This window comes from Myxocyprinus asiaticus, chromosome 11 (genome assembly GCF_019703515.2).
Source record: "Myxocyprinus asiaticus isolate MX2 ecotype Aquarium Trade chromosome 11, UBuf_Myxa_2, whole genome shotgun sequence".
Lineage (NCBI taxonomy): Eukaryota > Metazoa > Chordata > Actinopteri > Cypriniformes > Catostomidae > Myxocyprinus > Myxocyprinus asiaticus.
The window spans coordinates 30,324,853-30,346,656 of NC_059354.1; the positions used below are offsets into that span (position 1 = coordinate 30,324,853).

The 21,804-nt window shown below is 36.6% G+C and overlaps 1 protein-coding gene across 1 annotated transcript in view; it reads right to left on the reverse strand.

The window, feature by feature from the left end:
- The window catches only part of ptpn4a (protein tyrosine phosphatase non-receptor type 4a), a 73,569-nt gene that overhangs the window by 22,178 nt on the left and 29,587 nt on the right, over positions 1 to 21,804 (reverse strand). Inside the window, exons 3-9 of the mRNA XM_051709861.1 lie at positions 9,452 to 9,559; positions 5,399 to 5,441; positions 5,196 to 5,274; positions 4,652 to 4,696; positions 3,687 to 3,739; positions 1,835 to 1,955; positions 458 to 545 (exon numbers count right to left, since the gene is read on the reverse strand). Coding sequence (XP_051565821.1) covers positions 458 to 545; positions 1,835 to 1,955; positions 3,687 to 3,739; positions 4,652 to 4,696; positions 5,196 to 5,274; positions 5,399 to 5,441; positions 9,452 to 9,559 — 537 coding nt within the window. The remainder of the gene's footprint in view (positions 1 to 457; positions 546 to 1,834; positions 1,956 to 3,686; positions 3,740 to 4,651; positions 4,697 to 5,195; positions 5,275 to 5,398; positions 5,442 to 9,451; positions 9,560 to 21,804) is intronic.

Below are 21,804 nucleotides of genomic sequence, written 5' to 3' on the forward strand. Positions count from 1 at the left end.
CCTGGCCACATCAGCATTGTGTGCCCTCAAAAGGGCCGGTTGAAAATGTAGCATTGGCACCTGATTTGGTAGCCCCCATTCAGTTACAAATATTATTGCATATTTCTTGCATTAAAATTCACATTTGACAGTAAGCATTGATTTTAAATTTGGGATGTAGACTTAAATGATATTAACAGTAACATCTTTGAAAAAATGAACACCTAATTTATAGAAGGCTAAATTGAAATTAGCACTAACTGATTGGTTAATGGCACTTTCTGTTCACCTGCCATCTTAGGTTTCTGAAATTAGCTTGTGTTGAGTTTGACACCTGTTGCCTAAATACATAGAACTGTGGCAAGTTCTCCAAGATGCTTGGAATCACCTATCTGCCAACAACTTTGGAAAACTGCAGTTAGAACCGTTCAGTCCGATGGTGGAAAACTGGCTAATGAAACAGCTCTGCCACACTTACCCTTGCATAGTGCAGTTCCACTCCATAGAGCTCCAACGTTCGTGCCGTGTTCAGGTAATTGAATTCAGACTGTGCTGGAGTAAGTCCACTGTGCCCATTCAAAAAAGTAAAAACAAAGGGAGGAGAAAATGTCGTGGATTAGATCACAAAATGTAGTAGCTGCATTACATGGCCAAAAGTATCTGAACACCCAAACGTGTTCATCAATGTACTACAATATGCTTGTTAAACATTTAATCTTAAAACCACTGGCATTAATACATAGTTGGTCCTCCCTTTTCTGCTACAACAGCTTCCACTCTTTTCGGAAGGCTTTCCACTATATGTTAGAACATGGCTGCATGGATTTGCTCCCATTTAGACACAAGAGTTTCAATGAGGTCAGGCACTGATGTTAGGTGATGGGGCACACATTTGGTGTTCCAATTCATCTCATTGGTGTTCAAGGGGGGTCAAGTCTGGACTTTGTGCAGGCCAGTCAAGTTCTTCCACACCAGTGCTTTGCACACCTTATTCTACTTAAAATATTTGTCTGTGGACTTTGCATGGCTATAAATGATCTTATGAGCTGGTGTAGCTGAAATAGTAAAACCTGTTCATTAGAAGAGGGTGTCCACATACTTTTGGCCATATAGCATAGGTGTACTGAACACAACTCCTACATAAACTGCACAAACTGGCAAGTCTTAGAGAATCCTGTGATTTGTCAGTGAAGCCAAGACCTGGAGGACAAAGAGCTTCCTGTTCTCATCACAGCGCTTGAGTGGGTGTACAGAGCAATGAGTGCTGAGGAAGTACATATGCAAATGTTAATATAGGTGAGTTTTCTTGAATATCAACCGATCTGTGAAATCAACAACTCCTTCATTAAGGCTAATTCTAACAGAAAAGTAATGTGCTGATAGGAATATGTAAGGGATAATATACAGTAAGACGGTAATTATCGCTAAATAAACTCTGACAGGGTAATCAGGACAATGATAAAAATTGGAAGAGTTTTGTATCATCCTGAAGAGTTTTATTTAGCGATAATGACTGGCTTACTGAACATTATCCAACTTATTACATAGGTACTTGCCAAAGAAATACTGTAAATGAATGGACGTGAAATATAGATGAGAGTTGAAATTATTTGACTATGTGAGAATAAAGATATCATGGACACTAGAGACATGAATCTAGCAGAGTCTAGTAAACTGGTTGCTACTGACAAGTCAAAATTACAGTTAAGCAGCCATTTTACAAAAATATTGGACCAAAGAACGCTCCGATTTTGATAAATCAAAATCAAGTATTTCAAAGAGCAGTGTAATGATTGATTCTAATAGTGTGTTCTGAATGGAGTTCTGTTGGTGCGTTTAAAGCTGTGACTCTCACCTGTGTTGCTGGTGATGTTTGGTGACATCTTTTTCAAAGCTCTGGGGCTGGTTTGGGATGAAGCAGAATTCAGACAGGTACCCCGGCGAATTCTCAGCCTCACTGTAATCGCCCAGCTCAGCTAAATCATAAAATACACCCATAGTATTACAGATGATTCATGACAGTACAACATGCAAAGTACATCGCCTAATATTGTATCTGAAGAGACAGGATCAGCTAGCAAGCTAAACACACACGGATGCTGAAATCTCTTAATCCTTCACACACCAAGTGGCATCTAAGCATAAAAATCAAATGCTTTACAAAAGTGTAACAGTGGGCATATAACTGCCGTGAGGCACAATTTATTTTGTCCATTAAATCAAAACTTTACTTGAAATTTTTCATTTTTTTTTTTTTTTCAAAAACATATGAACTCAACATGCATACAAAGATTACATCCTCATGGACAACGTTATTTGTCAATGACCCAGCCAAAATGTTCACACACAATGATATAGTAATCTATGACTGCACTGACTGAATTGCATTATCATCGTAACAATCATCCTCATTAATTTAACATGAAATTGTAAGACACACTGAATCTTAAAACTATTCAAGGGTTTGGCATTATTTAACACCTGATATAATATCATTATTATGTCAAACAAATAAGGGCTTAGCAATGATTTCAAATCCGCAAACACAACCAATTTCACTGACAGCCACATGAAATTATGCATTTAGCATCAATTTTGTTCCAATGACAACTTGTCAGCAAACCTTCCAACAAACATAAAATGAGTTGCAATGGATAGTGCTGTCCCAGGCTACTGTGCTCAACAGAATCCCCTCTGACCTACATAGCACCCAAACTGCATGTTAAAAGCCCCGGAAAGACCGGGGCAAATGTGCTCACTACGCCAATCTGTCAAGAGTCATTACTTCTGAGGTCAATCTGGCAAGCGGACCCCTGAGGGCCCAGGATATGTCACCATCAGCACACTCACATGCCTCTGTTCAGCATGTAAATTTTCCATCTCGAACGGGCACTGTTAGGTTAACCAGGATATGCTAGTCTGTGTTAGTGCTTGCTGTACTTCAGAGAGATTTCTTGAGCGCATGTTCTCCTGTTTTACAAGCTAGTGCTTGTTAAGTGTTGAGGTCGTGCATGGATGGAATGTGCATTGCTGAGTTTGCACTCTTGCATATCGGTGGTTAGCACAGAGAGTTTGCTGGAGAGCTCAGTACTGGAGTTTAGTTTAATCCTCATGTTCTCTTGAGATTGATTTTACTTTCATGATGTTTGGGGTCCCAGAGAGCCTAACGCTCTCAAAGATTAACCTCTTGTTTTTGCAGACTTATAATTGAACGTCATACAGTGTATTCCCCCCCCCCCCCCAAAAAAATTATTATATTATATTATATTATATATATATATATATATATATATATATATATATATATATATATATATATATACATATATATATATACATATATATACACACACACACATATATACACACACACACACACAGCCGTCAAAAGTTTTGAAACACTCATTCTTTATTATAATTTTTTTCTTCACATTTTAGAATAATAGTAAAGTCATCAAAACTATGGAATAACAAAATGGAACTATGGGAATTATGTTGTGACTAAACAAAATCCAAAATAAATCAAAACTGTATTTTAGCATCTTCAAAGTAGTCACCCTTTGCCTAGAATTTGCAGACATGTACTCTTGGCATTTTCTCAACCAACTTCTTGAGAAAATGCAGTATTGAAGTAATCTTAGATAATTACTAAGGAGAAAAACACAATCAGACCCTACAGCCAATCACTTCTAAGGGCTTATACTTACACTGAACAGCGTACGATGCCAGGAGAGCAGCAGTATTGTGCGGACAGGGTAGTCTAGGAAGGACATAAATTAAATTAACAGTGTGAATCGTTGAGGATCAAGCAAAATGCCAAACTGGTCCCAAATTACTGTATTTAAATAACTATCAAAGATAAAGCCCAAGCAATTTCTAATACATAAACTGCATTTGAGGTATCAAATCACACATATTCAAGGGAATATTAAAGGAATACTTCACACAAAAATGAAAATTCATAATTTTTGTCACCCTCATGCCATCCCAGATGTGTATGACTTTCTTTCTTCTGCAGAACACAAATGAAGATTTTTAGAAGAAAATCTCAGCTCTATAGGTCCATACAATGCAACTGAATGGTGACCAGAACTTTGAAGCTTCAAAAAGCACACAAAGGCATCATGAAAGTAATCCAAACGATTCCAGTGGTTAAATCCATGTCTTCAGGAGCGATATGATAAGTGTGGTGAGAAACAGATCAATTTTATGTCCTTTTTTCCTATAAATCTCCACCTTTGACTAGCACTGACCAGTAGGTGGTGATATGCACGAAGAATGTGAATCGCAAAAAAACAAAAGGAGGATGTGGAAGTGGAGATTTACAGTAAAAAAAAGGACTGAAATATTGATCTGTTTTTCATCTACACATATTGTTTCTGAAGACATGGATTTAACAACTAGAGTCGTATGGATACCTTTTATAAATGCCTTTATATGCTTTTTGGAGCTTCAAATTTCTGGCCACCATTAACTTGCATTGTATGGACCTACAGAAATAAAATATTCTTCTAAAAATCTTTGTTTTCAGCAGAAGAAAGTCATACACATTTACTCGGAGTAAATTACGAAATAATTTTCATTTTTGGGTGAGCTATTCCTTTAAGTACTGTTGTAAAGCTGGACTTGGGAAGACATTTAAATTAAAAAAGTCACATGTCATCCAGCTCACCTTCCACTGAGTAAGTCTAGCTTAATCTGCAGAAAATACTGGTACCTACACATAAACGAAAAGGACAGAAGAAATATTCATGAAAATATCCTCTAGAACCACTGGGTTAAAAATATCTCATAAGTACTAGTCAAGAAGACTGGTTAAATAAGGAAATGCTTTACCATACTGTACTGCAGTGTGGTTTAGATACAGAAGACAACTACATTATATTTTCACTTTTTTATTTAGCAGTCACTTTTATCTTAAATAACTTGAGTAATACATGCAGATGCAAGTAATTCGAGGGAGAGAACAATTCACATAGTGCTACATACTAAATATCCATACGTATCAGAATACTACAAATGATTAGAAGAAACATGACACTATAACAACAATTAGAAGTATTATTTCGCATTATTATACGACTATAACCATTGGATTGCAAACTGAGTCTAAAATTAAAGCAAGTAAAACATATCAACTTTAACATATCTTTTTCGAAGTCTTCATGAACTTGAGAAATCACATTTTAGTTAACTGAAAATATGAAATCACTCACCGGGTGTATTCTTCCTGAAGTTTGTTGGGGTCACTCACAAAAAATTTCACCCGGAAGTTCAGATGATGCGGGGAGCCCCCTAGAATTTCATTAACCACAATATGTAAGTACAAAAGGTGTGCAAATAAAAAGGAGGGTAAATAATAATCAATAGCTTGTGTTAAACAAAAGCACAGTTTAGAGGCTTGCATAAACTGACTTACTTTTTAATTGCTTCCTTATGGGTTTATTCGGATCCAGCCACCTCTATGAAATATTGATGAGATGGAGAGACAGAAAGAAAGCGAGAAAAATAGAGATGGAGAGAGGGGAAGAAAAAACCTTACTAACATGGCAACAGTCCAACACAACCTAATGCCACTCAATAATTCAATAGGCTTGTGTTTTCTACTGTGGGGAGGCAGGGATGTACTTATCTGCTTTACAAGACAAACAGACAAACTGTTTGTTAGAGTAAAAAACTTTAACTTTGATCCAGTTTCAACTGAATCAATATAACAACACAGTCATTTAAAGGGATAGTTCACCCAAACATGAAAATTCTCTCATTATTTACTTACCCTCATGATATCCCTGGTGTGTATGACAATCTTTCTTCACCAGAAAACATTTGAAGAAAAATATACAAATTTCAAGTGAATGGTGATCCGATTTTTTTAAGCTCATTCAGCATAAACGTCAATGATACAACTCTTTTTTTTTTTAACTCTAAATCATGCTTCTGGTCAGAAGCGGTATGCGTGTGTGACTTTATCACATTTGAAATGCGTGAGAACTGAGGCACGTGCATCACAGCTGGAAGAGCAGTGCTGTTTACAAGTGAGAAGGAAGAACACTGTACAGGAGCTTGTTTTTTTTTTTTTTTGGTTTAGATCTGTATTCATCTGTTTCTTTACTTATAATGGTGCATTTGTGTGCTTATCCTGGATGTCTCAACCGAGGGGAGAACGTGAGTTTACGTCCATATCATGACAACGGTAACACATCACAAGAGAGACCACGTGATCTCCACCCTCTCTGAAGCTTACCGGAAGATTTAGTATTAAAATGTACTTAAATATTGATCTTTTTTCACACCAAAAGCGATCGTATAGCTTTAGAAGACATTCATTTAACCGATAGAATCGTATTGATGATGTTTAAGCTGACTGTCTATGAATTTTGGAGCTTCAAAAATAACCATTCACTTGCATTTAAGGACCTACTGAGCTGACAAACTTTTCTATTTTTCTTCAAATGTGTTCTGGTGAAGAAAGTCAGTCATACACACCTGGGATATTATGAGGGTAAGTAAATAATGAGAGAATTTTCATTTTTGGGTGAACTATCTAGATATCTACCAGTACATGATACGGGTTTAACTTGAATTCTGATAACACACAAACATCGCTGATGTTTTTTAATTTTATTTCTTGCTCATCTGGAAAGAAGTCTCTAAAACGTTCTCTATCAGATTTCAGGATAACATTCAGTAGTTGTTTTAATGACATTTAAGATCTGAGAAACATGATAATCTGCTTTTTTCAAAGGAACAGATTCTTCTGTCCATTTTCTCCCCCTGATGTTGTTCAAAATATTATATTCTTAATTCCAAAGAAAACAAAAGAGAAAAAAATGAAAGTGAATACTTATAAAACTGAACTGTCCTGTGTCCTATATTCCTAAATTTTAACCTATTTCAAGAACACTTCCCATCTACAGAGTTAACTCTCTGGGGTCGACAGACGCGCCGGCGCATCCTGCTGGATTTTTTCCGCATAACAGCGGAAACAACTTAAAATACTCCGTCATTTTTGGGCATACAGATAAGTGTAAGACATCATTAGAAACTATAAAGGGTCTAAATTTATTTGTGTACACTCACAATAACAACAAAACCTTGTGCTTTTGTAAAATAAAGAAAATAAACAGGGTGCGCTTTCAGCCGTCTCTGTCTCCGCGAGCAACTTTCTGAAACACGTCACAAAAATGAAGTTAAACTCCACGAATACTTATCACACAAACATGAAACATATGTCTAAAAAAAGCTTAAAATGTCTACTTTTAAATAAAACAATTCAAATTTAAAACAAATATTCTCCTGCAATGTAATCTGTATGAAACAAAGCGATGTACAGTTTCTCCTGGCTCAGCTCATTATCGCTAATGTGATCCCACCTACCAACAGAGCGCGCTATTCATATGGTAATGTGCCGAGGCGATCAATGCAAATGGTAAACACCCCCAACAATGCCTTAAAAAACATAAAGTTCATTCACTTTTCTGCACGTTTGGAAGATGGCACACTACACAGGTGAGGAAGCACCTGGATAGTGACAGAGTTCACATTTTCCTCAGAAGAAGAGTGGGAATCCGACGATGAATGTTTACATTTTGAAAAGCGATTTGATCCAGCCGAGGACACAATTCCGGATGAGTAAGTCATTTAGTTTTACTTACACTAGTTGACATGCTATTTTATATAAACATGTACATATTTTACTAATTGGACTATTTCCAGACATGCCAGCCAGTATTCAGAGTATTGAAATTTGAAATGTCCCAATAGGCAAGTTTTAGTTACATTTAAATGTTGTTTCGGCTAAAGCAGGTATTTAAATTGCATGCTGTATGATATAAATATGATATGTAATATGATATAAAAATAATATGAATGTTTAGATTATATTTTAACTAGTGGTTTATGCTGCCTCATTATCATCAACGAAGCTTGTGCTTGCAAATATCTGTTCGGGTGTAAATGTGTAAAATGTGCTGTAAATATGCCCATATTAGAAAATCAGCATATTAGAATGATTTCTGAAGGATCATGTGACACTGAAGACTGCAGTAATGATGCTGAAAATTCAGCTTTGATCACAGGAAAAAATAGCATTTTACAATATATTCAAATAGAAATTAGTTATTTTAAATTGTAAAAATATTTCACAATATCACTGTTTTTGCTGTATTTTGGATCAAATAAATGCAGCCTTGGTGAGCAGAAGAGACTTCTTTTAAAAACATAAAAAAATCTTACAGATCTATAAACTTTTAAACGGTGGTGTAGGTCTAAAGTTTTTAAGTAAAGTCTTTATGTAAAGAAAATGTATAGTCAGATAATACATTCAATCATTAAGTCTCCTCACATTCATTCTCTCTCAGGGGAGGGGTCTTTGTCTCCTCAGGTGTGTATCACATCAATATTCAATATCATCCACGCCTCCTCGCATATGGCCTTTCTAACACTAAAAGTGTCTTACAAAAGTTAAATGACTATATTGTTTTGTATGAATGAGTGATCAGGATGGTTTTCACATCATTTTTGTAGCAAAAACTCTAGGCTACAAGATCCAGTTCTCAAAAGTCTTGTGAACAAATGTTTAGTATGTGATATATGGCCTTATTTCAGTGACTTACAATTTTAGTTTTTTCAAAAACCACGCATAAACTTTTTCTCAAAAATAATGTTCACATATTATTGTAGCCCCATTTGTGCTGAATACAGTGTTATCAGACATTAGCCATTAGTATGTTTTTAAGCAACTGAAAAAAGCACAATTGTCAAGGCATGTCAAAACTTCTCCAGGGCCCAAAACACCCTCAGACCCCAGAGGGTTAAAGAAATAGTTCACCCAAAAATGAAAATTCTCTCATCATTCACTCTTATGCCACCCTAGATGTGTGTGACTTTCTTTCATCTGCTGAATATTTCAGCTCTTTTGGTCATAAGTCAGCATAAAAGTAATCCATAAGACTCCAGTGGTTAAATCAATATTTTCAGAAGCGATATAATAGGTGTGGATGAGAAACAGATCACTTTCTTCTTGTGTTTTTGGTGATTCACATTCTTCATGCATATCGCCTACGGGCAGGGAGAAGAATTTCTAGCAAAAAATTACTTAAATATTGATCTGTTTCTCACCCACACCTACAGTATCATATTACTTCTGAAGATAAGGATTAAAACACTGGAGTCGTATGGATTACTTTTATGATGCCTTTATGTGCTTTTTGGAGCGTCAAAATTTTGGCACCCATTCACTTGTATTGTATGGACCTACAGAGCTGAAATATTATTCTAAAAATCATAATTTGTGTTCTGCAGAAGCAAGAAAGTCATACAAATCTGGGATGGCATGAGGGTGAATAAATGATGAGAATTTTTGGGTAGACTATCCCTTTAAGCTTCAAATGCTCTGACAAAACCCCCATGAATCAATCAGGGCAGACCAGCTTGGCTCCAGTCCATCTTTGAGTTTGACCTTTCAACTCACTGGGCTATCGGAGGAATCGTCGGCCAGGTGCAACCCAAAATAGTCCCTCTCGGTCAGCTCCAGGTGCTTAAAGACAGCGTCTAGGAGGATCTGTCCTTGATCGTGCTTCTACAGAGCATACAAACAAACACACACACAAAGAAAGAGAGGGGTGAATCTCATGTCCAGAACATGTCCTGGTCATTTCAACCTAAAGTAAAAGATAGATAAATAAATAAATAAATAATATATAAATAAAAAAATTTTTATTTTGCATAAAGAAAACAAATGCAATTTGTTTATATTACAATTAGGTACATTACTCCCCATTTCCCATTAATAAAATGCGCCTAAATGTTTTACTTCAAATTGTTTGTAAATCCCATTATTCACCATGCACGACGCAACAAGTTTTCACTGACAAGCAGCGAGGGACCAAAGTGTAGCAATTTGGTAGTTGTAAATGCATATGTGTGAGAATGTTTCTCAGATATCAGCTGCAAAGCATCTTCATATCTCCAGTAAAGCACAGGCGGTTGGCAGCTAGAAAGAGTCAGATGTAACAGGCTGGTTTTATTGGCTGTCAGATCCATAACAGCACCCTGACTGCAGAGCTGAGGCATTACCAGAGATTTCACTTCCCCTCATAAACTGCCCCAGGGACACCAAGACAGTATATTCTGTACACATGTCCCCTGAGAAACACAGACTGACAGTTCAAACCACGTACACGCCGTGTTTATCAATAAACAAAATATGGCAACAGCCACATCAGCTAAATGAATGACAGGTCGGCATGGAGGGAGCAGTAACTGTCTAATGCTTCTGCAGATCTGCAAAGCGTGAGCTCATCATGTGAGGACTTACATCGCATACGAACTCCAGGAAACATGGGAATATGGAGCTCTATTAGAATTCACAGACTGACTTGGAAAAGGAAAAAAATAACTGCATAAAAATCTTAAAATAATAGATTAAATTAAAAACAGAACTTTGTGTTTTAATTTGATTTGTGACAATATTGTCATGTTAACTTTAGAGAAAAACAATGTAAAACCTGAAGTTGTGATTTCTTTCTCTGCATTCGGCTTAATTTAAATCATTTTATTTCAGTCATGCACTGAGATTGCAGTAAAAATGTTAAAATCATCAAATGAATTTTAGTGTTCAATGTGACACTGTCACTGTGAAAATTCAAATAAAAACTGAATACTTGTACTTTTTATTTTTAATTGTTTTATTTTTAACTACTTTTAATTTTGCAAACATTTGTTCACACTCTGTGGTAATCAGGTTGGTCATATTTTTCTTTTTGCTTTTATCATTTTACTTATTAATTTTGGCAGTGATTATACTCCATACTTGGTTACGTTATATGATAAAGGTGTATACTATAGCAGGCATGTAGTTCTAGACTAGTTCTTGTGACAGCATCAAATCTGAAACAAAACACACAAACATGACACTGTTTCAAGTTCCTGCTAGCCTGTTTAGCATTGCTTATCTTTCTATTTTCAACGTTTAATCTTTAATCTCTCCCATTTTTTGTCACGCATTGTTTTTTCCACTTTTATACTTTTTAACGCGATACAACTACGGGCATTTTACCGTGCACACCCGTCTTTCCACTTTTATCACGATTAAACTGCATGCTTTACTGCATGCATTTTTTTTACACGGATCATTGCATCAATCTAAAACCACTGGTGATTAGGAACCACCTCAACAACATAAATTACGTGAGGGATTCACATCGATCTCAAACTCCCGCTGATCAAAAACCACCGCCACAACAGCAACAAACAACTGCAATAAGTCATGGCATCCACTCATATTATCGCTTTGTGAATTGCCACATGTTTACTATAGCTTCTTCCATCAGCAGTGAAGGATTCACATGTGATAAATGTAAGGAATTAGCCAGGCTGACGGAGAAGGTGAATAAGTCAGAGACACGCATCCAAATGCTAGTGGAGGTCAGTGAGAAAGAGAAGCCGGTAGATACTGTTTCGGGTGCAGGTAGTACAGCGAGCAACACACACACTTTCTTGCAGTAGATTCCCCGCAGCAGGGCATTTGGGTGACGTCTCAGCAGCATACTTGTAGGGCAAAGTGACACCACTCTCCCATTCCTGTTAGGATTTCCAATCGATTTTCCCTACTCAGTGACGCACCCACTGAGAATCATGTTGAAAGCGCCCTTGTTATTGGTAACTCTATTGTAAAGAATGTGGAAACAGAGACTCCAGCCACTATTGTTAAATTAATTCCCGGTGCTAGAGCGTCTGACATCAGATCAAATTTACAAGTGCTGGCTAATGCTAAACATAGATTTTCTAATATTGTTATTCATGTCAGCACTAACGATGTCTGGCTTTGCCAGTCTGAGATAACTAAGGATAAGGTTAAAGAGGTGTGTGAACTTGCAAAAATGATGTCAGACACTGTAATATGCTCCGGCCCCCTCCCTGTTCATCATGGGGGGATTTCTGAGTGGTTTCTGGAGAATAGCATAGAATTCATAGATAACTGGAAGAGTTTTTAGGGAAGACCTGACCTGCTAAAGACCTCCATCCCCCCAGGGAAGGTGCCGCTCTCCTCTCTAGTAATATGGCTAATAGTATTAATAGTGATAGTATTTGACTAACTGGGGCCCAGGTTAGGAAGCAGACAAACTGGCTAATCTGAATGTCTGCCAGTTGCTTTGAGACATCCCACAAATCACATAAACTACAACACAGAGAATGAATCACCTATATACTGTATCATATAGAGACTGTGTCTGTTCCCCGAACTACCAAACACGAAACTCTCATTAAGTCATTTAGAATTTTTTTTTAATGATGTCAAACTTGAAAATAGCAAAAAAACTGAAGATAAACATCATATAAATGTAGGACTATAAAACATTAGATCACTTTCATCAAAATCACTAATTGTAAATGAAATTACAGCTCATAGTTTGGATTTGCTCTGTTTGACTGAAACCTGGATTAAAACAGATGAATATATTAGTTTAAATGAGTCTACTCCCTGAGGTTATTGTTATAAACATGAGCCTCACCTGAAAGGTCAAGGAGGAGGGTTTGCTAAAATTTTCAGTGCCACTTAAAGGTCTGGATATAAGTTTAATTATTTTGAACTGATAATGCTTAATGTGACATCAGATTTAAATAAAAAAAATTGCTGTCTTTTGTTCTTGCAACAGTATATAGGCCATCAGGGCCATATTCTGAATTCCATCGAGAATTTGCTGATTTTCTGTCAAATCTAGTGGTTGCTCTGGATAAAGCTTTAATTTTCAGAGACTTCCACATAGATAACGAAAATGATATACTGGAATTAGCATTTATCAATATTCTCAACTTTGTTGGGGTTAGACAAAATGTGACAGGTCCAACCCATCGGCAAAATCATATGCTAGATCTAATTTTGTCATGTGGAATTGATGTTGATAATATTGAAATTCTGCCGCAAAGCGATGATATCTCAGCTCATTACCTCATCTCTTGTATGCTGCGCTTAGCAAAGGTAATTCAATCTACACAATGTTATCGTTCAGGAAGAAATATTCTTTCAACTACTAAAGATAGCTTCACTAATAATCTTCTAGAATTGTCTCAAATACTCAGTATGCCATAAAGTTCAGAAGAGCTTGATGTTGTCACAGAAAATATTTATACAGTCTTTTCTAGCACTCTAGATGGTGTTGCCCCTTCAATTAAAGAAAATTAAAGAGAAACATCCTGCACCATGGTAAAATGATCACACTCATGCTCTCAAGAGAGCAGCTTGGAAAATGGAGTGTAAATGGAAGAATACAAAATTAGAGGTATTTCGTGGTGCATGGAAGGATAGTGTCTCTAATTACAGACAGGTTCTAAAAACTGCCAGGTCTGCATATTTAAGCAAACACATAGAAAATAACCACAACAATCCTAGGTGTTTTATTCAGTACTGTGGCTAAATTGGTTAGGCATAAAACTTAGGTTGAACCAGATATTCCATTGCAGCATAGTAGTTATGACTTCATGAATTTCTTTACTGAAAAAAATCTAAATCATTAGAAACAAATTGGAATTACGCATCCATCTGCCACAGCACCCCAGAAGACTAAAATTATTCCCTATGAGCAACTTCAATCCTTTGCTGTTATAGGTCACGAAGAGCTAACAAAAATTATGAAAACATCAAAAATCAACAACATGAATGTTAGAACCAATACCGGCTAAACTCATAAAAGAGGGGTTTCCTGTAATCTCAGAACCTCTTCTTAATATTATTAACTCCTCATTATCCTTAGGGCATGTGCCAAGAAACTTTAAACTGGCAATTATCAAACTGCTTATCAAGAAACCACAACTTGATCCAGCAAAACTGGCTAATTATAGACCGATTTCATATCTCCCATTTATGTCGAAAACACTAGAAAATGTAGTGTCCTCCCAACTATGTTCATTTTTACAGAGAAAATGGTATATATGTAGAATTTCAGTCAGGATTTAGGCCCCATCATAGTACAGAGACTGCACTTATTAGAGTTAAAATTACTTGCTCTTATCATTTGATCGCAGCTGCATTTCACTTCTAGTGCTTTTAGATCTTAGTGCTGCCTTCGACACCATAGATCAGGGGTGTCAAACTCAGTTCCTGGAGGGCCGCAGCCCTGCAGAGTTTAGTTCCAGCCCTGCTCCAAAATGCCTCCTTGTAATCTTCGAGCGCTCGCGAAGACCTTGATTAGCTGCTTCAGGTGTGTTTAATTATGGTTGGAGCTAAACTCTGCTGGACTGTGGCCCTCCAGGAACCAGTTTGACACCCCTGCCATAGATCATGACATTCTCTTGGATAGGTTTGAGAATTATGTCGACATTTGTGGACAGGCATTAGCTTGGTTTAGGTCCTATCTCTCTGACCGCTACCACTTTGTCTGTGTAAATGAGGAACTGTCAGATCAAATTAAATTTAAGTATGGAGTGCCACAGGGATCAGTTTTAGGGCCCTTTTCTCCCTACATATGCTCCCCCTGGGAGACATTATCAGGAACCATGGAATTAGTTTTCACTGTTTTGCCGATGATACACAACTTTATATTTCTTCGAAATCAGACGAAATTTCACAATTTTCCAAATTAACAGTGTATAAATTATATCAAAATGTGGATGGCTAGAAATTTTCATCTACTCAATTCAGATAAAACAGAAGAACTAATTATTTGAACAAAAACCTAAAAAAATAAGACGCTAAAATATAATCTGACTCTTGATGGATGTACTGTAACGTCAACTTCTACAGCAAAAAAATTTAGAATTATATTTGATAGCAATCTAACCTTTGAAAAACACATTTGCAATATTTGTAGAACTGCATTCTTCCACCTCAGAAATACTGCCATGTTACGACACATGCTATCTGTTTCTGATGCCGAAAAACGAATTTGTGTGTTCATGACCACAAGACTAGATTATTGTAATGCATTAATTGGTGGATGTCCTGCATGTTTAATAAATTAACTTCTGTTGGTTCAAAATGCATCAGCGAGAGTGCTTACTAGAACCAAGAAATACAATCATATCAGCCCCATTGTATCGGTGTTACATTTTAAAATTCTGTTAATTACTTACAAGCTTTGAATGGTCTAGCTCCAAAGTACTTAAGTGACCTTCTGTCACACTATAATCCATCGTGCCCATTACGATCGCAAAACTCTGGCCTGTTAACAATATTGAGAATATCAAAATCCACAAAAGGAGGGAGATCATTTTCATATTTGTCTCCTGAACTATGGAATAGTCTTCCTAGCAGTGTTCGGAACTCAGCACACTCTCTCAGTTTAAGTCTAGACTAAAGACTTATCTATTTAGCCAGGCATATAACTAATTTATCCCTCAATTCATAGCTATGCTGCTTTAGTTAGGTCTGCCGGCACCAAAAACACTTATTCTTTAACCCTGCTTTAAACTGAATGGCATCTACGCAAATTTTATTCTTTTTCTTTCCCTGTCTAAACCTCTGGATTATATCTGGAGGTTACCAGAGCCTGCTAGATCCATCTCCGGTCCTGCCTGATGTCCGATTCCCACTGTGTCACTGACTGATGATGACTAACTGCAGCATGTACCAGCCAGACTTCACTTCAGTCTACTAAGACAAACTTCACAGAGGATGAATTGATGCAAACTCAAAGACATGGGATTCTTCATGAGCCACTGTCTGAAGCATGGGCTCAGGATGGAGTTCACCAAAATTCCCTGCCATAAGCTTCCAGCCGGACTGCGATGCTCCTCAGTGAATGACTCTATATCAACTTGGTCAAAGGAGGGGTCGAATCTCGTCTGGCTATATTGGTCAACCTTACTGCTCAGCCATCGCGCCTGGATTTACGTCAACAGAGAAGTTGTTGCAAGTGGGGGGAGGGGGCAAGTTGTTGTTTTTGGTTAAAGATTAAGAGGGCAAAGCATTAAAAAAAAAAAAAAAAAAAAAAAAAAAACCTTGCATGGATAAATTAAACTACACAGAAATTGAAGTAACCACTGACAAAAGCCTTCATCGGCCAAAATCAAAGGACAATGCATTTACATGTATTTCCTTAGTAAATTTGGTATGACTTCAAGGGCTTTAACACTAAAACTTAGTTTAAATAAAATCATTTTGTTTAATCATTGACCCACAACACTTAGTTTACTAATTTTAACCACTAATAGTTCTAAACATAAATAATTAATAATGGCATTATATTCATTCACTTTCTGTTAAAGCATAATTTCACGTACAGCTGCTTTGAAACAACGCCTGTTGTGAAAAGCACTATACAAAAAAATTTGACTTGACACAGTGGGAAATTTAAGCACATGCAAAACAGGAAATTTTTATATCATGTTTTTGAATCCTATTAAACACTTCTTTGGGATGTAGATATGAGCAAAGATACAGACCTCTGTGTTTCCTTCCCCTGTCAAAAGTGCTTTATGTAGACATCCTATTGAGACTTGAGATTTTTACACTAATTAAAGCATCTGAGAGAGGACTGCGGTTGCCCTCGTGGCTGTTCGAGTGTGTTTTCAGCAGAAGTCTGAGTTAATGGTCATAACTGGAAGTGGAATCTGCTTGTGGTATTTCTAAAGAAAGTTTGACAGAGGAGAAAAGCTGTTTGATATGAACAGCTAGCAGACATGCGATAGCTTGTTCAGAGATTGGCGGTCTGCAGGAAGCCTGTGAGTGTTTTGAAGACAGTCAGTCAACTACACACAGCAACCAGAGAAATCGGCAGTAAACACGGTTGAACAAACCAAAGATGACTTTTGTTTTGGGAAGTGTTGCACACACTGTACAGTGGCCCCAAAATGTATTCGAACACTTTAAGTCACACTGAAATCAGAATATCTGTATGATATGATTGTGATATTCAATTTAAATCTATGGGATTTTTTTATCATCTGCCAAGTGCAAGAAGCCAGATCATTTAAGAAAGTAAAAGCACACCACTCTACAGCAAAGCTGCACAATTTGAGGCATCATTCATGCCAATAGCACAAACACACGGGATGAGTTAGTCAAAGTTTAATTCTTAAAGGTACACTCAGTATTTTCTTTTTTGCATGTTAACTTGGACTTACACTGACACCTAGTGGTGTGGATGCAGCATCATACAAAAATGCAAAAGTTTTCAGTTACCGATACCATTGTAGAAATTCACTATTCACAGCCAGCCATGATTAATTTAATCCATGAGAGAAAGTGTCCAATAACAGGGCAGTTACTGAGATTAAGCAAGTAGTACTTGGCTGGTCATGTGATCCTAACATGGCAGCCCCCACGATGGGACCCTCACCATATAGAATAAAACAGATTTTAAAAGGTTACTGATATGACTGGAGTCTTCATCTAATGTGAGTGCTCATGATTTTATACATTTGTTTCAAAATTGCTATTAATTTCTTAAGGAGTAAAACATTTTTTATGAGGAAAACATTACTGAGTGTAGCTTTAAAGGTAGAGGTTTGTTTAATCTCCAAACCAAAGTATGAGCAATAATAGTGATGCCTGAAGAATATACATATACTATTCAGATATGAAACGCAAGTTAAAGTCGCACTGAAGTGCCTTGACGAGTGCGGTTTGATTTGCTGTTTTGACGTATTTCCTATTGAAACAGGAATTGCCCCCCAAGCCAGCGCACATGCAACCAGGGTGTTGGGGGATAGGGAAGAGGGTTTGGGGAGGGGAGTGACATAAAATATACCTTATCACCATGTTGTTTTCTAATTTCTGTGATCGTTTCATGTGATTGATAGGTGGCTGGAGAGGAGGGGTTGAATCTCGTCTGGCTATTGCTCAGCCATCGCGCCTGGATGCGCCTGGATTTACGTCAACAGAGAAGAGAAGTTGTTGCAAGTGGGGGGAGGGGGGGCAAGTTGTTTTTGGTTAAAGATTAAGAGGGCAAAGCATTTAAAAAAAATAATAACTTGCACGGATAAATCGTTTATAATAAAAACAGAAACATCCAATAAGGAAATAAGAATTGTCAAAGGTGACTTTAATGCAAGGTGTAAATTGGGCCATAGTTGCCATAGTAAAGGACACAACCAACTAACGCAAATCAAAAAACAAATTTACAAAATCAAATGGAACCTACACACTATGAGAGATGATACAAAAATCAAGTTGAATATTTACAAACTTCTAGCTTCTTGTCTGCATTCCAGACATAACATGCACCTCTTCAAACAGACAGATAAGACATATTTGTGATGACCCCTCCATAACATCAACAACAACCTCTGTAACACTAATAACAGCATTCCTGTTTTCATCACCTTGCCCCCTCCTGATTTTTTGTCTCTGATCCTCCTTTTCTACCTCCACTAGACCTTGTGCTTCCGTTCATGTGCGCCCTATACTCATCAAGGGCCCGCTGTGCTGCCGGGCTATCTAGGTCACCGCAAGGTTTGGCACAGAAATGTACAAGGCCAGAGAGCAAGTGAATAAATTTGATCAATGGGGCTGTTACATGAGAACTGGCTTTCTTGGAAATGTTGGTTACAAATCAAAGAGCAGCATGACGGACAAACTAAGAAAGAACGGCTTAATTCATTTAACAGATTAGCGTCTCAAGAGAGTCATGTTGGGGCATAGCTATAATGTCTTATGTATTAGAGGGAGAGATAAAACTATATGGAAATAGTTCCTAATAAACAGGAAATTCTGTTGGGTAATATAATTGATGGGACAGTGAATACAAGTTAGTACAAACCTGATCAAGAAACATGTATGATTCTTGTATGATCTTATTAATTTGCATCAACCAATCAGAGTAAACATCACTTCAAAGTTAGCACAAGGGATGGATCATGATGTTCGACTAGAAATTAGCGAGGTAGACTAATTTATTTTTACATACATACACACACACACACACACACACACACACACACACACACACACACACACACACACACACACACACTAGTGCCTGACCGATATAACAATGACCCCATCATTTTCCCTTTTCAATATAACTAATATAACGTTAACCCTGTCCGTGACAACCATGTCGCTCATGTCTGTTTGCTGTTAGCCAGCTATAGTTTGTCAGTGCAGTCAGTAATGTAGCAGATTTAAAGGTAAACATCAGAGCATCTTTTTGCAGCTCAGCAGACAACGATGCAGTGGTGGATTGTGTCTGTTGAGTGTTGAATTCACACTATGTTATTACCTAGTTGGTGAGACACAATGCTGGAAAGTAAAATAAACAACGTCCGTCTTTTACTCTTCGTGACAAGGAGCTTATAGCTAACTAGCTAATCACACAGCTACTTTCATTGCTTGTTAGCTGAGTGGAAGCTACTGTGTAAACATGTATTCACCAAACTGTTTTGTTCAGGATTCACAGTTTGGTACCCCCTTCAACCAAACAATTCCAGTCATTTCATTTATAAAATGTAATATTTAAAAGTCTGGTTTTCCACCGTTGAAAGTTTCCCCTGAACTTGTATAGCAGAATACAGTGTAACACCGCTGCCGCTGTTTATCTAGACTCGGCAGTATTAATATAGTCAGCATTTGACTGATACTAAACAGTACTGATGTTTATTTAACTATTTATTTTATTTTTATATATTCTTTATTTTAATGGTCAGCATTTGACTGATACTAAACATACAGTACTGATGTTTATTTAGCTATTTATTTTATTTGTATTTATTCTTTATTTTCTCAGTGTTCATTTCTAGAATTTGTTGACAATTTATAATAATAATGTCAAATATTCTTTGATAAAAATATTTGTTTAAGAAAGCAGCCTTCTGAGTACCTTTGCATAGTAATATCGGTGCAAAATCAGTGAAAAATCCACATAGAAAAGGTCTGTTTTCATTCCAGCTCAAAAATGAAATATATCGGCCACCATATCGGTAATTGGTGAACTTTCCCTCTCTAAAATCCGTATATCAAAAATCCCATATCGGTCGGGCTCTAACACACACACACACACCCGGTCAAAAGTTTTGAAACACTTACTCATTCTTTATTATAATTTTTTTTCTTCACATTTTAGAATAATAATAAAGTCATCAAAACTATGGAATAACATAAATGGAACTATGGGAATTATGTTGTGACTAAACAAAATCCAAAATAAATCAAAACTGTGTTATATTTTAGCATCTTCAAAGTAGTCACCCTTTGCCTAGAATTTGCAGACATGTACTCTTGACATTTTCTCAACCAACTTCTTGAGGTATCATGCTGGGATGCTTCTTAAACAGTATTGAAGGAGTTCCCATCTATATTGGGCACTTATTGGCTGCTTTTCTTTATTATTTGGTCTAAGTCATCAATTTCAAAAACTTTATTTTTTTTTATTACATTTTAGTTTTATAATGAAATAAATTAATATGATGGCACAATTATGTTTTTGTCTACAAAACTCATTTCAAACATTTAAGCATACGCCTTCAGATCAAAAGATTTTTAAGATCATGAGAAACATTTCAGTCAAGTGTTTCAAAACTTTTGACCGGTAGTATATGTATGTGTGTGTGTGTGTGTGTGTGTGTGTGTATATATATATATATACACACACACACACACACACATATATACACACACACACACACATACATACATATATTTGGACTGCAACGGTACACAAAATTCATTTTTCGGTACGTACCTCAGTTTTGGGGTCACGGTTCAGGATGGTTTCGGTACAGCAGGGAAAACAAATTATTAAATTATTAATTTTGAAAACAGTGGCTGATGGGCAATAATTACATGACTGCACTATGCATATTTCTTCAACGAAATTACAATACAAAACTTAAGAGCCTCTTATATGCACATTGTATAAAAAAATAATAAAAGCTAAAAAAAAGTGCAAATACAATAATAGTAACAAAATTAATACATTAGCAGTGCAGATTTCTGTGTCTTTTGCCTTTCAGCACACTTGTACTTTTCACTCAATTTTCAAGTTTTGTTTTCAGGAAAATCTGAATATCCACATTATCAGAGGAGTGGGCGGATCTGTTAGCATTGAAAATGTCCCCTGCTGGACAATTACAGCACAATCTTGTTTATATAGAGCGGGCACTACAGAATTGCTGAAATACATTCTTGTAGGAACTTTATAATGGGGCTGAAGCATGTTAAGAAGATGCTTAAATCCTGTGTTCTCGACTGACTGAGTATGGTAGCATATCTGCAGCAATAAATACTCCTATGGCATTCATTAAAGCTTTAACCCTGTCTGAGCTTGCAGCGAGAGTCTGCTTGAACGCCGTGGTGAGACTAAAGGCCGATTTATACTTTTCCATGTAGTGGCCAACGCCTTGGTTTGCATTTATAGTTCTCCGATGGTGTGTCTGCGTCGTTTTGCAAGTACACAGCCAAAATGCTATTGAGAGAAAATGCCCTCATTTCTGAAATAACTGTACATCTCATAAATAAACAAAGGCAATGCAATCCAAAATTATTTATTAAATTATTGAAGCATTGAAAAACAAAACGGGTTCATCAAAGTATGTAGTATTTAGGTACATATTTTTTATTATAGCCTACATGTTACCTTCCATGAAGAGAGAAAATAAATCAGGCATAGACTATATGATTTTGACTCGCTTAAATAATAATAGCCAAAATAAATAATGTGGCATACTTTGACACACCGTGCTGAAAAAATGAATCAAATTAATCAATAACTGCTTGCTTGACCAACACACAATGAGTGTCGTTTTAGAGCTTAAAATCTTTACTATGCATTTAGGCAAATAACCAACTCTTAACAGCCACTTTTTTTTAATCTACTGACAAATTAGAAGTGTTCCATTTTCATAACTTATGAAATATGATTATTTACACCATACTGTCAAATATAC